Source organism: Lepus europaeus, chromosome 4 (genome assembly GCF_033115175.1).
Source record: "Lepus europaeus isolate LE1 chromosome 4, mLepTim1.pri, whole genome shotgun sequence".
Lineage (NCBI taxonomy): Eukaryota > Metazoa > Chordata > Mammalia > Lagomorpha > Leporidae > Lepus > Lepus europaeus.
In genome coordinates this window covers 141,671,243-141,684,686 of record NC_084830.1, presented here as the reverse complement: position 1 = coordinate 141,684,686, position 13,444 = coordinate 141,671,243, and the positions used below count along the sequence as shown (strand labels likewise).

At 53.6% G+C, this 13,444-nt stretch overlaps 2 protein-coding genes across 2 annotated transcripts in view; one reads left to right on the top strand and one right to left on the bottom strand.

The window, feature by feature from the left end:
* Window positions 1-10,588, top strand: part of WNT8A (Wnt family member 8A) — a 47,129-nt gene extending 36,541 nt beyond the window's left edge. Inside the window, exons 3-6 of the mRNA XM_062189950.1 lie at window positions 5,328-5,466; window positions 6,593-6,718; window positions 7,364-7,506; window positions 8,568-10,588. Coding sequence (XP_062045934.1) covers window positions 5,328-5,466; window positions 6,593-6,718; window positions 7,364-7,506; window positions 8,568-9,116 — 957 coding nt within the window. The 3' untranslated portion in view covers window positions 9,117-10,588. The remainder of the gene's footprint in view (window positions 1-5,327; window positions 5,467-6,592; window positions 6,719-7,363; window positions 7,507-8,567) is intronic.
* A 318-nt stretch (window positions 10,589-10,906) lies between these two features.
* Window positions 10,907-13,444, bottom strand: part of NME5 (NME/NM23 family member 5) — a 41,222-nt gene continuing 38,684 nt past the window's right edge. Inside the window, exon 4 of the mRNA XM_062189949.1 lies at window positions 10,907-11,052. Within this exon, the coding sequence (XP_062045933.1) occupies window positions 10,907-11,052 (146 nt within the window). The remainder of the gene's footprint in view (window positions 11,053-13,444) is intronic.

Sequence of the window (13,444 nt, the reverse complement as noted above, 5' to 3'; positions counted from 1 at the left end):
GCCTCAGGCAGGGTGGGCTCCAGGCTGGCCCGGCCCCCGTGACCCTGACTAAGGCTCCTCTCTGGGTCTCCGTGGCCTCCTTGGAGATGGGGCCCCAGATGTCCTGATGCTGCTCTGGCTCCTCCGTCATTGCACTGCTTCCTCGGGCTCCTGGAATCGCATTCTCCCGGGAGAGCAGAGGCGGAAGAGCCTCTGCGCTGCGAAGCCCTTTCCCGAGCGAATGCACTAATTCACTGCGTTCCACTTAATACTTCCCATCCTGCATTATAAATGGGTGCGCAGCTCCTCGAAGAACAAGACCTATGGCTCAGAAAGGGTTAAAGCCTTGTATGTAACAAGCTTGAAATAACTAGTTAATGTTAAATTGTATGTGGAAGCATTTTTTTTCTTGACATATATTCATTTATTTGAAAGGCAGAGTGACAGAGAGAGGTAGAGACAGAGACAGAGGTCTTCTCTCTTCTGGTTCACTGCCCCGATGTCCACAACAGCCAGGGTTAGGCAAGGCTAAAGCCAGGAGCCGAGAACTCCACCAGGGTCTCCCACATGGGTGGCAGAAATCCAAGCACTTGGGCCATCTTCTGCTACTTCCCCAGCTGGGTTAGCAGGGAGCTGGATCAGAAGCATGGATTAGAGGGGGGACTCAAACCACACAGGCCCGTATAGAATGAGGACATCCCTCTGGGTCTGAACGCCTGCCAAGCATTTTGTTTAAAAGATTTATTTAGACATTTGAAAGGCAGAGTTAGAGAGAGAAGGGGAGACAGAAAGAAAGATAGAGATCCTCCATCCACTGGTTCACTCCCCAAATAGCTGCAACAGCCCAACACCCAGGGCTGGACCAGGGCAAAGCCAGGAGCCAGGAGCTTCTTCCAGGTCTCCCATGCGGGCACAGGGGCCCAAGCACTTGGGCCATCCTCAGCTGCTTTCCCAGGCCATCAGCAGGGGAGCGGGATTGGAGAGAAACAGCTGGGACTCGAACCAGCGCCATACGGGATGCCGGTGCTACAGGCGGCTTTAACCCACTGCACCACAGCGCCAACTCCCTACCAAGCTGTAGTCCATCTCCCCGTAGCCTTAGATGGAGGACCCTGAGCTCCATGCTGTGCTGGGGGCGGCTTGTACAGGCTCCTGAGGGCTGGTGGTTAAGGTTTTCAGGAATTTTGCAAACTGGTTGTTAAACACAGCTGTCTTAAAAAAAAACTTGTAAGTAAATAAATTATATTCAGAACAAAGATACTCAAAACCAGCATTTCCTAATTATTTCGCTGCATTTCCTATTAGCTGTGTTCTCGTGGTCCCTTACGCGGATTAGACCTGAGTGACAGAAACACTGAAGGATGATTTCCTGCTGCGCATCTCTTCTCACATCCACACTGGTGGTTTCAAGTGAGCCACAGTGGGGATGGTCACACCGTGAGAATCAGCAAACCTACCGGTCCGGCTGCGGATGCAAGACGCCACTGCTGCGCCTGTCTCCTCCTCCCGCTCCGCCTCCCCTGTCAGCTTCTGCCCTTGCCTTCATCTCCAGCTTCCATTCCTGAAAGAGAGAAACCAACACCTGGGTTGTCACTCAAAAAACAAAGACAAAAACTTCCCAAGATGGCAGAGCTGGGGTTAAGGGAACTGCACGCCGACCCAGTGTGGAGAGCCGGTCTCAGGCCTCTGTCTGCAGTGAAGGGCCGGCTCAGCCCAGCACCGAGGGCTTCTCTCCACGGACCCCAAAGGACCCTGGAGAAGGCGACGGTTTCTCCCGGGGAGCCATGGTGGCCCGTCCACAGCAGGCCTGACAAATGAGGATGACGGCTCTCACGCTCACTGCTGGAGACGATAACATCTCCCCATTCCCAGCCCCAGTCGCCTCCAGGATTCATAAATTCTATCAATGTCAACGTTAGGATTGCAGCACGTGGGGGAGCCGGGGGAGTCGAGGAGCCATCCCACAGCTCACATTGCCCACACTCTCATCTTCCAGGTGGAGAAGCTGAGTCCCCTGGTGCCAAGTAGCTGGCCCAGGGTCATGCAACACAGGAGTGCCGGGGCCGGGGCTCCTGACTCCTGGAGCAGAGGCCTTCACTTGACATCCTCAGTTCCCTCTCCAGAGAGTGAAGCAGGAGCAAGCACAGAGTTTGCACAGGCTGGAAAAAAAAAAATCTCACTTCTGGAGCCGGCACTGTGGCACAAACCGTTAAGGCCCCACCAGCAACACAGGGCATCGGCATCACATATCCAGCAGCGGGCTCCACTTCCGACCCAGCTCCCTGCCGACGCGCCCGGAGGCTGAACGCACAGCACAGCATCAACCCTGTTCTGACCCCACAGAGAGGGGCAGGAAATAACCCTGCTGTTTGAAAAAGTGGAGGTTACACATCAGTTGTTTTCTTCATTGGAGAGGCAGAGACAGACGGATCTCCCGTTCACTAGTTCACTCCCCAGATGACCACAACTGCCACAACTGGGCTGGGCCAAAGCCAGGATCCCAGAACTCAATCTAGGTTCCCCAATGGGTGGCAGAAAAGCCATCACCTACTGTCTCCCATAATGAATATATGGGAAGCTGGAGGGGAAGTGGAGGAACCAGGAACCCAGAGATGGGATGTGGTGTCCCAAGCAGCTACTCAACCCCTGTGCCCAGTGCTGGCACTTTCAATGTGTTTTTTTTTTTTTTTGTTGTTGTTGTTGTTTTTAATTTGAGAGGTAGAGTTACAGACAATGAGAGAGAAAGATAGAGAGAGAGGTCTTCTATCCGGGTTCTCTCCCCAAATGGCCGCAATGGCCGGAGCTGCGCCGATCTTAAAACCAGGAGCCAGGTTCTCTTCCGGGTCTCCCGTGTGGGTGCAGTGGCCCAAGCACTTGGGCCATCTTCTACTGCTTTCCCAGGCCATAGCAGAGAGCTGGATTGGAAGAGGAGCAGCTGGGACTAGAGCTGGTACCAATATTGGATGCCGGCACCGCAAGCGGAGGATTAACCTACCGTGCCATGGCGCCGGCCCCTCAATGTGCTTCTTAAGTGGGACAAGTGGAAGACAGAGGGAAGGCCACTGGGGCAAACTCACTGGGCCTTCTCCCAAGACACCTCCTTTCACAAGCAGAGAAACCACAGCAAGCAGAGGAAGAGAGCCCGCTAGGGCTGGGGGAGCCGTTTTCTCTTTGTCTAACACTCATTCATTCATTCATTCATTTGAAAGGCAGAATGACAGACAGAGGGAAAGACAGGGACGGATCTTCTATCTGTTGGCTTAGTCCCCAAATACACACAACAGCCAGGGCCAGACCAGGCTGACATCAGGAGCGGGACCTGCCACATGGGTGGCAGGAACCTGAGTACTTGGCCATCTTCTGCTGGCTCCCAGGATGCATCGGCAGGGAGTAGCTGGCCATATTCTGCGGCTTTTCCAGGCATGTTAGCAGGGAGCTGGATCAGAAGTGGAGCAGCTGGGACTTGAACCAGTGCCCACATGGGATTCCAGTGTTGCAGGGGGCAGCCTAACCGGCTGTGCCACACCACCAGCCTTGCCATAAAAATGTCTAAACGCGGCCGACGCCGTGGCTTAACAGGCTAATCCTCCGCCTTGCAGCACCGGCACACCGGGTTCTAGTCCCGATTCAGGTGCCGGATTCTATCCCGGTTGCCCCTCTTCCAGGCCAGCTCTCTGCTGTGGCCCGGGAGTGCAGTAGAGGATGGCCCAAGTGCTTGGGCCCTGCACCCGCATGGGAGACCAGGAGAAGCACCTGGTTCCTGGCTTCGGATCAGCGCGATGCGCTGGCCGCAGCGGCCATTGGAGGGTGAACCAACGGCAAAAAGGAAGACCTTTCTCTCTGTCTCTGTCTCTCTCACTATCCACTCTGCCTGTCAAAAAATAAATAACTAAATAACTAAAATGTCCGAACGCTTTCATTTCTGGGCTCGTCTTGTCACAGGACAGCACCCATTTGCAGACTGACACTCCTCCTAGCCCATTCTTTGGGTGCACTGCCCTCAAGAAGCCTAGGGGCCGCTTTCCCACCCAAGCCAGGTGCAGGGTGCTGGAAAGGGCACAGGATAATGAGACAGAACGGTGGCTTCTTGCCTGCAATTTGCTCCTCGATTTCTCCGGCCTTCTTTGCCCAGGCTTAGCAAACAGCTTCACCAGTCAAGAAAGACCTCAACCCCTTCATCATCACCCCCAACCCGACCTAACGATGCCACAAAGTCCCTCGGAGAGGACGAGCCAGGATCATTCATTCATTCATTCATTTAGGCACTTCCGGTTCCTGCCAGAGGAACTATAGCTCCAGTGTCACATGGTAGCCAGGAAGAAAAGCAGAGCCGTGGCCGGCCCAGAGGCCGAGTCTCAGACACAAGCACTTGGCAACCTGCACTCCCGGAAGGCAGGAAGTTCACCAGCGCTTGCTCTGGGAGGCGGTGGTGGGAGCCAGGCCCTGCCACTGCATCACAGCTCTGTCACCAGGGAGGAGCTGCGCACCGTACTCCCTTGTTCGGGGAACTGAGAAGGAAGACCCCCAAATGGAGATCCCCCAAGCTCGTTAACACCGGGGGAGAAAGGCAGGGCAAAGGGCAGGATCTCACTGACAAGAGGACACTGGGGCCGAGGCACAGGTGACCCACCTCCAGGGTTCTGAGGAATGGGCCCTCAGCCGCAAAGAGGCAAAAACTGCCCTGGAGGCACTCAACCTCAAGGTGGAAGGAAGCTTCAGCCCCCTCTCTGGGAGGGGAGAGGGCAGGGCTGGCTGGGCGGGGCTTCCCTTGGGGGCAGGGCTAGGCCCTCCTCCCGGGCCCCCCATTGGGTCAGTGACTCCCGCAGCTCTGCTCCTGAAGGACAAATGAGAAGAGCTGTTGTTTTTCGCCCCCACCTTGGCTATTCAGAGTCCCCCACATAAATACTGAGGGAGCTGCTGCCCGTTCCCTGCTTCTCTGGCTGTGGCCCTGAGCCACACCTGCTCCCCTGTGGTGGGCAGGGCCATGGGAGACCTCCTTCTGCTCTGGGTGGCTGTGGGCGTGTGCAGTGCCACCTTCCGTGCCTCTGCCTGGTAAGTCCCTTGGCCTACCCCCCACCGCCTGCTAAGGTAACCCCTGTTGGATCTCCCCGCTCACTTCTGTCTCACTCCTCCTCTTTTTGGTAGGTCAGTGAACAATTTCCTGATAACGGGTCCTAAGGTAGGATGGCCTCAGCTGCTGTTAGGGGACCCTCACGGAAAAAGAAAAGAGGGGAGGCGGGACAGTGCCAGCATAACCCTCACCCGGAGCGCGAGCCCACTGGAGTCCTGCCTGCCCCTGGGCCAGACCCCCTGCGCGCCCTGGCTCACGGCCCCCTTCCCTTCACCAGGCCTACCTGACCTACACTACCAGCGTGGCCTTGGGGGCCCAGAGTGGCATTGAGGAGTGTAAGTTCCAGTTTGCCTGGGAACGCTGGAACTGCCCGGAAAATGCTCTCCAGCTCTCCACCCACAACCGGCTGAGGAGCGGTACGTCTGGGGTGGTGACAGCCGTGCGGGGAGTGTGCGAGCAGGGGTGCCCATGCAGTGGTGTGTGTGTGCGTGTGAGACCTGCATGTATGCACAGCCTGCTGCCGATCTTGAGTGAGTGCGTCACTGCCCCCAGGGAGGCCGGCGCTGTCCAGCTCAGCAGCAGCACTGGGGTGGATAGGAGGTCTCTGCGTACACGCGCAAGAATGTCTCTCGTTTTTAAATGCATGCCTGTGTTTGTGTGCACGCACGTGTCTTGGGCTGGTTTACCTGAAATGTAAATGTGGAAAGGCTGCGTTGTGCAGCCGCTGAGGGAGTTTCCGGTCTGCCCAGCTGCCACAAAATCCTGAGGGGCTGAGGAGCCTGTTGGGCTGGGCCAGGGGGCACGTGTGTGCCCGCAGGGACACACCCAGAGGCATACAACGCGTGCAGTGGTTTGCATACAGGTCGACGTTGTAGCAACCATGGAGAATTTCCCGAGAAGAGCTGTGGGGACAGCAGTAAAGATAGGGACAGAAAGAACAATCTCCCCACGTGTACAACACAGACGGAATAAGAAACGAAACATGGCAATATTTGTCAGTAGTCTAGGAAGCCGAGAGCCCTGTGAGTGGCGGCCACAACCATTATGATGGTTACATGGTCAGAAAGAGGGAGAAGAGTCCTTGTCCCTGTCCTGAGCCAGCCGGCGGCCTCGAGTCTCACTGCCCAAGGCCTAGCACCAGTGGCTGAGCGCCAGTGGCTGAGCGCCAGAGGACGAGGCTGGACATCAGGACTGGGCTCTGATCCCTACACAAGCTGACAGCAGTCTTGGCCTCATCAAATTTTCTTTTAAAATTTATTCATTTATTTATTTGAAAGGCAGACTGACCCAAGTGGGAGAGACCAAGAGAGAGATCTTCGGTGGAGTTCACGCCCTGTGCGGCCTCATCATTCTTTCTCTGGCTGTTTCTTCCCCCATCTGTAGCATGGGAGGGGTGTGTGTGCGTGCGCACTGCTGCCTGGACGAAGTGAGGACTGTTCGCTCGGTGGAAGAGGAGGGAGAGAAGCAGTATGGTTTTTCCAAAACCTCTGCTTTGGGTCATTAGGCCCCAGGTCTCCAGTCGGTCCCTCTTTCTGTTTAAAGCCACCAGAGAGACTTCCTTCATTCACGCCATCAGCTCGGCTGGAGTCATGCACACCATCACCAAGAACTGCAGCATGGGCGACTTTGAAAACTGTGGCTGCGATGAGTCAAAAAACGGGAAAACAGGTGAGCTGTGCTTTCCGGTGTGTGGGGGCGGGTGGAGAGCGAGGGGTTGAGAGCTGAGTGCGGGCTCAGGGCGAGCAACGCTGCTCACTTCAAGCCCTAGACGCCACTAGCTCCCTCAGCTGTGGGAGAACCAGGACCTCAGTATTCCCGACAGCTAAGCTAAGTCCACGAGGCCAGGGGTTGTTATCAAATGGCTCCAAAAACCACAGGCTTCTGGGAATGAGCATGCCAAAGAGAGTTGAGAGGCAGCCTTGGTTTTCGGGCTCGAAATGGCTGGTTAGAAACTTGGAATACCGGCAGACCACCGAAGACTTAGGTCTGTCACTAGTCAGGCAGGACCCCCAGAGGATGATGGCATCAGAATTCCAGAATGTTTACACTGCAGAGGACCTCTGAGGTCAGGGAGCCAGCCCCAGGCTGCCTCTGGGAATCTGACTGCCCAGCACTGACAAGGGCCTCCAGCTGGCTGCGGGGCTAGGACTCCCGCACCTACCCGAAGCTCCTCCCTTTCCCGGTCTCATCTTGGGCAGTAACTTTACACCCTCCGAGGGCTCTTGGGGATGGTTGTCCTGCCCAGCAGAAAGACTGGTCTCCTGGGGCTTGGCAGGGAGCTATATGCAGAACGTATTCTTTCCTTACGTGTAGGAGGCCATGGCTGGATCTGGGGAGGCTGCAGCGACAATGTGGAATTTGGGGAAAGGATCTCCAAACTCTTTGTGGACAGTTTGGAGAAGGGGAAGGATGCCAGAGCCCTGATGAATCTGCACAACAACAGGGCCGGCAGGCTGGTGGGTATAGGAGTCGGCCAGGCCCGGCCACGGCTTCACATCTGCACCGCCCTTCACAACCGACCAGAGCTAGCTGCCTCAGACCGCGTCTTGCCCTCAGGCCACCCAGCAGGACCACAGGACAGCATGGTTACCCCCGTTCTCTGGACGCCAGGGCCAGTTAAGTCACAGCCAAGTGGCTTGTCCAGGGCAACGCAGCTAATAAGCATCAGAGCCAGGCAATGAACTCGTGCCTTCTACGTTAGTCCTATTAGCCACAAACCTTCCGCTCGGGCCCCCTCCAGAAGCAAGTTTCTGAGAGCCTGGAACCCAAGCCTTGCTTCCCTGACTTGAAGGTTGGGTCACTTCAGCTGCATATACTAGGAAATTAGCCGCGGCTCACTGTGCCGGCTGCGGGATCTCGGCTACTCTGCTGGGTTTATTCTCCCAAGACCTCCGGTGGGGAAGCAGTTTCTGGAGTCTTCTGACCTCAAATCTGGCTTGAGAAATTCCTTGTGAACCTGAACCTAGAAGTCCTGGCTGCCCAGGGCAAGGGGAAGGGGTTTCTCCAGTCAAGTGCAACGTGGGAAATTCATTGCCTTTGGGGTGTAGGGGTTTCTGTCTCAAGCAACTTTCTTCCCTGTGAGAGAGGGCCCAGAGGATAAATCTGACCCCCACTTCCCCCCAAATATGCTAGCTCCCAGACCCGAGACAACAGTGCCAGAGAGGATACTTTCCTTAGTAATTTCCAAAGTTCTTGATTATTATCATGTTCAATCTGCACTTGGGCAGATAGAGAAAACAGCTCAACAGGTGAAGGAGTTGGGCCCAGAGCCTGGGTTTCCTGGCCCCGGCAGCCTTCTCAGCACCTGCCCGGCTCTGTCTGAACCATCCGGGGATGTTAAAATTCACCAGGGAGGGGCCGTTAAACTCCTAAACGTTTTCACTGGGGAGGTCTGAGGCGTCCCCATAATCCTGATGCTCCTCTGAAGTCAAAAAGCACAGCTCTAACATACTGCGGTCGGCCGCCAGCCACCTGCCCTCTGCACCCATTCTCTCTTCTATGTTCTCTCTCCCCGAAGGCAGTGAAAGCCACCATGAAAAGGACCTGCAAGTGTCACGGCATCTCGGGGAGCTGCAGCATCCAGACCTGCTGGCTGCAGCTGGCTGACTTCCGGGAGATGGGCGACTACCTGAAGGCCAAGTACGACCGGGCGCTGAAAATTGAGATGGACAAGCGGCGGCTAAGAGCTGGGAACAGCGCCGAGGGCCACTGGGCGCCCACGGAGGCCTTTCTTCCTAGCGCAGAGGCCGAGCTCGTCTTTTTAGAGGAGTCGCCAGATTACTGCACCCGCAATTCCAGCCTGGGCATCCAGGGCACAGAGGGCCGCGAGTGCCTGCAGCACAGCCACAACACCTCCCGGAGGGAGCGACGCAGCTGCGGGCGCCTGTGCTCCGAGTGTGGGCTGCAGGTGCAAGAGAGGCGAACCGAGGCCACCAGCAGCTGTAACTGCAAATTCCACTGGTGCTGTACGGTCAAGTGTGACCAGTGTCGGCATGTGGTGAACAGATACTACTGCACCCGCTCCCCGGGCATGGCCCAGTCCTGGGCTAAGGGCAGTGCCTGGTAACAGCCCACACGGACTCACTTGCTCATTGCATGACTGTGGAGGGGCACACAGCTTCTCTCCTGGAGACAGCAGATTGGGAATCGATCGGAAAATCACCGGGTTGGTCTGCGGGGCTTGTGGTATCCACTATAGGAGGGCAAACGGAGCCTACGGGTACACAGCATATTCCTGGCAGGGCTGAAATTGGAGCCCGGGCCTCCCGACTTTTGCAGACTCCACTTCACCTCACCTGCAAGTCATTTCCTGGTCTTTGGGCCTGGATTTATGCACTTGCCTGGGAAGGGGGAAGATGGGGTAGGGGGTGGGTAGATATTCAGAGTACTTGTTCCCTTAAACTTCAGACCACACCCAACCCACTCGTGTGGCGGAGTCAGGTAGGACTCCTGGTGGAGCAACCTTCCCTTACTCATGAATTTGACCAATAACAACTTCATGCAGATAAATGAGGTGGAGACCACAAATGCCTTTCGGGAGCTTTTTAAAATGTTGGGGTTTTTCACCTGATTATGCACTTTTAAAAACTTCTTCCCATTCAAACTTGGGGAAAATCAGTACCCAACGTAACTAGGGTGCTTGTCCACCACTTCTGCAGCCAAGGGGAGGGAATGGTGGCAGAGGGGGGCAGGTGACTCGTCCAGACAAGCTGTAAAATGACCCTGTTTTCATTTTCCCAGTTTGGGAACTCAACTTTATTTTAAAATAAATGCTTCTAGGGTAGATCCTTCCAGGACATTTTGTCAGTACCTTTGACAATCTTAGGATAAGAAAGGGAATGGGAAACTCTTTCTGTATTCCAATTATCCATCAAGCTAAGGGGCAAACGAGAAATAGCCAACCCCCTTGAGCTGAGACCCAAGCAGTGACCCACAGGAAAACAACACAGACTTCCCAGGTTTAGAAGATGCTATTGTAATGCAATCTAAGCAACTTGGGGAATAAGGAAGCCCTTTGAACTTGGGTAACATTCAAAGTGTGTTTGCTCTCTGAACTTGGGCTTCCCAGGGTGTCCGTACACCAAAACCAGGGGCCTAGGACCGAAGACCTGGAGAGTTGTGGATTCTACTGTCCTCATTTACACTTCTATATCTTCCATTCGTAATCTTTCCAGGAGGGGTAGTTTCCACAAAAAGAGAGCCCCGAGGGCTCAGCCCCTGGTTTCCTAAATCTGAATGTCTCAGCCTTAAGACTTTTCCGTCTGCAGGGGCTTGCACCCTGCAGGGAGGCTGAATAAACAAGCCAGGGATCACCAAGAGTGCGGTAGCACCCCATCCTATTGTTTTAAGGTAGAAAACAATTTTACTGTTCAACCGTAGGACAAATTAGACCATGGCTTCCAGAGTAGTATTAACTACTAAAGTAATATTCTTGATAAATACTTTGTAACATGGAAAATGCTCATGATACCTTTAAGTGAACACAGCTGATTACAAAATAGCACGCTCAGGATGAATTTTTTGTTTTCAAATAATAAAATGCCCGATAATAAAATAATTTGTTTTCCCTTTTTTTTAATTTGTCTATAATAAACATTCTTTGCCATCAGAAAGAATGTGTTTGTTTTTTTTTTTTAATGCAAAAGGGAATAACCTATCCTTTTTCTTTTAAGTGAAAAAGAAGGTTCACTAGGGAAGTTGGCATCTCAGTAGAAACCAGAGCAGGTGCCCTGAATATCCACTCTGGTCTCCATGACTTCTAGTGCTTTACAACTAACAGGTCAGAGGCCAGAGACAACGAGAAATCCGTAAAAATGCAGCCTATGTCAAGGACGTGGAAAATTCCATCTAAGCCCCTCATTCACGAAGGTTAAAAACAGCAGCAGCAAGGACGTGGTGTGCGTGTGCGTGGTGGCAGACGGTGGAACGAAGAGAGCCCATCTGATGCCAGTAACAACCAAAAGGAACGACGATTTCCCTGGGGCTCCTAAAGCCATCTGACCCTGAGTTAAATCCTGAAAAACCTTGGATTCCAAAATACTCATTGTGAACCCAGAGCTGTGACACTGCTAGCAGTGTCACTGCTAGGTTTCCTTCCTCCATTCGTGGCTTAATTCCCATGATGCAAAGACCCCAGGCATCTGCCGCTTTGGCGTGTTCCCAGGACTTGCTGGCAGACCCAAGTCATCCTGGAGGTGGACGGTGATTCGGAAGGAAACCCAGCCCCGCTGCTCCAGGCTCCCAAGCTTCGTGCTGTGGCTGTATCAGAGGCTTTCACTAACAAAGGCCAAAGCAATGGGGGCTCCAGGAAAAGTTTCCCTAATTCTCACAATTCTCAGATAATCTCGACTCTAGTCTTCCAAGCCTCTCCCACCCTCATCCATCTTACCTTCAGGGCAATCAGTCAGGCCAGTCTTCTCACATGGACGCTGGGTCAGAAATTAAAGAAATTCAGATTTCTCTACATCCATCACCTTCCTGTCAGGACTTCATTCCAAGCACTACAGCGTCATTCAGATTCATGAGTTACAACCCCATGCCCCTTCCCGTTTGGTTCATCCTTAACAAGCTGGCCATAATTGAGGTGACAGAACAGTAAAACCCCCCTGTTTTATATGGATGGGTTCAGGAGCCAAGAAAGGCAGATTGGCCCCAATCTGATGGTGGATCTTGACAATCTGTGGAAAAGGGGATCAAATCAAAGACGCAAACCTGCACATGAGCCCCTTCCCAGTTAGCAACTCAGGCCTGCACCACTTCACCTGGAGGACAGACACCTGCATTTTCCAAGTTTCCACTAGAAAGAAAGAAAAAAAATAAAAACCGCTTATGTTTTCAGGCCCCACACAGCTTTTTCTCTTCTTCCTTCTTCCCATCTGGGGGTGCCTGAAACCACGAGGCCTACTCCCAGAGTCTGCCAATCAACTCGTGACTTGCTGGTGGGTGCTCATAAGAGGAGAGGAATTAGCAGGCAAAGGGAGAATTGAGTGCTGCCAGTGAGCCTCAGGTGCTTAGGAGGTGTTATCTCTTTCCAACCTGAGAACAATCCAGTTAGATTTACAATTGTTTCCCCTCTTACGGTGGAGGAAACCGTGGATCTTAGAGTTTAAGCACCCATATCTAAAAGGACACCCTTGGGGGTGGGTTTGAATTCAGGCCTGCCACCCCACAAATGTGCACTCTCTTTTACACCCCACTTCCATTCTGGGGGCCCCAGGACACCAGGCAGCATTCTTAACCACCCAGAGTTTCCCTGCAATGACAGCCATTCATATGCAGTGGAAGGTGTCCTCTTCCTCACACTTCTGCCTGTAACAGTCATAGTTCTCAGCTCTGCTCCCCCATAAAGAACCTAACTTTTGATTTGCAAAAGACTTCCTTAGAATGATAAAGCTGGCAGCCTGACTCCTGCTGACTTGGGAGGCCAGAATTCTGGTTCTCCAAGGGGAGCCCAAAGAAAAAGGCTAACCGTTAGGGTCCACATTAGAGGTCAAAGTTTCAAGAGGGAATGTCAAAGAAAGGGTGTTTACTTTACAGGACAGAGGAAGGAAAAACAGGGTCCAGTGGAAAATGGATAAATTTCTAGCCACAAATTACAAACTACTCATAATCCTCATGGATGACAAAACATCCAGAATTGGAGAAAATTAAGTGAAAGCTAGGGCCAGAGCAACAGCTTCTAGGAGAGATCAAAGACCTTGGGGCAGGAAGAGAGTTCTAAATCCCTAACCCGGTCGCCTTCCCTTCCACAAGGAGGAAAGCTGGGCCTAGAGGAGGAAAGTGTCCTGCCCAGCATTACCAAACCAGATAGCAGAGAAGACACACCAGGCTCCAGGGCCCATGGCTGGGATCTGCCTGCCTGCTAGGCCACCCTTCTCAAGGAAACTCACCCGGAAGGAGATGTGTGATGCCCTAAAAAAGCACTGAGGAAATTAGGCCAGGGCTCTAGGAGGCCTCAAGCCTCACTTGTTCAGCAAGGAGGAGCTAGGGAGCTTATGGGTAAGGAGGATGAGGATGTTTGGGGAAGTGAGTAGGCAAAGACCTGGGGTTCATCAGGCAGCCAGAACCATGCCCCTTTCCTCTCATACTCTCAAGTACCCATGCAGACGCGTGATGGAGCTCAGTGCTCCTGGGAAGGTCCCTTGTCATGTCTTTTTTTTTTTTTTTTTTTTTTTTTTTGACTGGCAGAGTGGATAGTGAGAGAGAGAGACAGAGAGAAAGGTCTTCCTTTTTGCCGTTGGTTCACCCTCCAATGGCTGTTGCGGCCGGCGCATCTCGCTGATCCGAAGCCAGGAGCCAGGCGCTTCTCCCGGTCTCCCTGCGGGTGCAGGGCCCAAGGTCTTGGGCCATCCTCCACTGCCTTCCCCGGGCCACAGCAGAGAGCTGGCCTGGAAG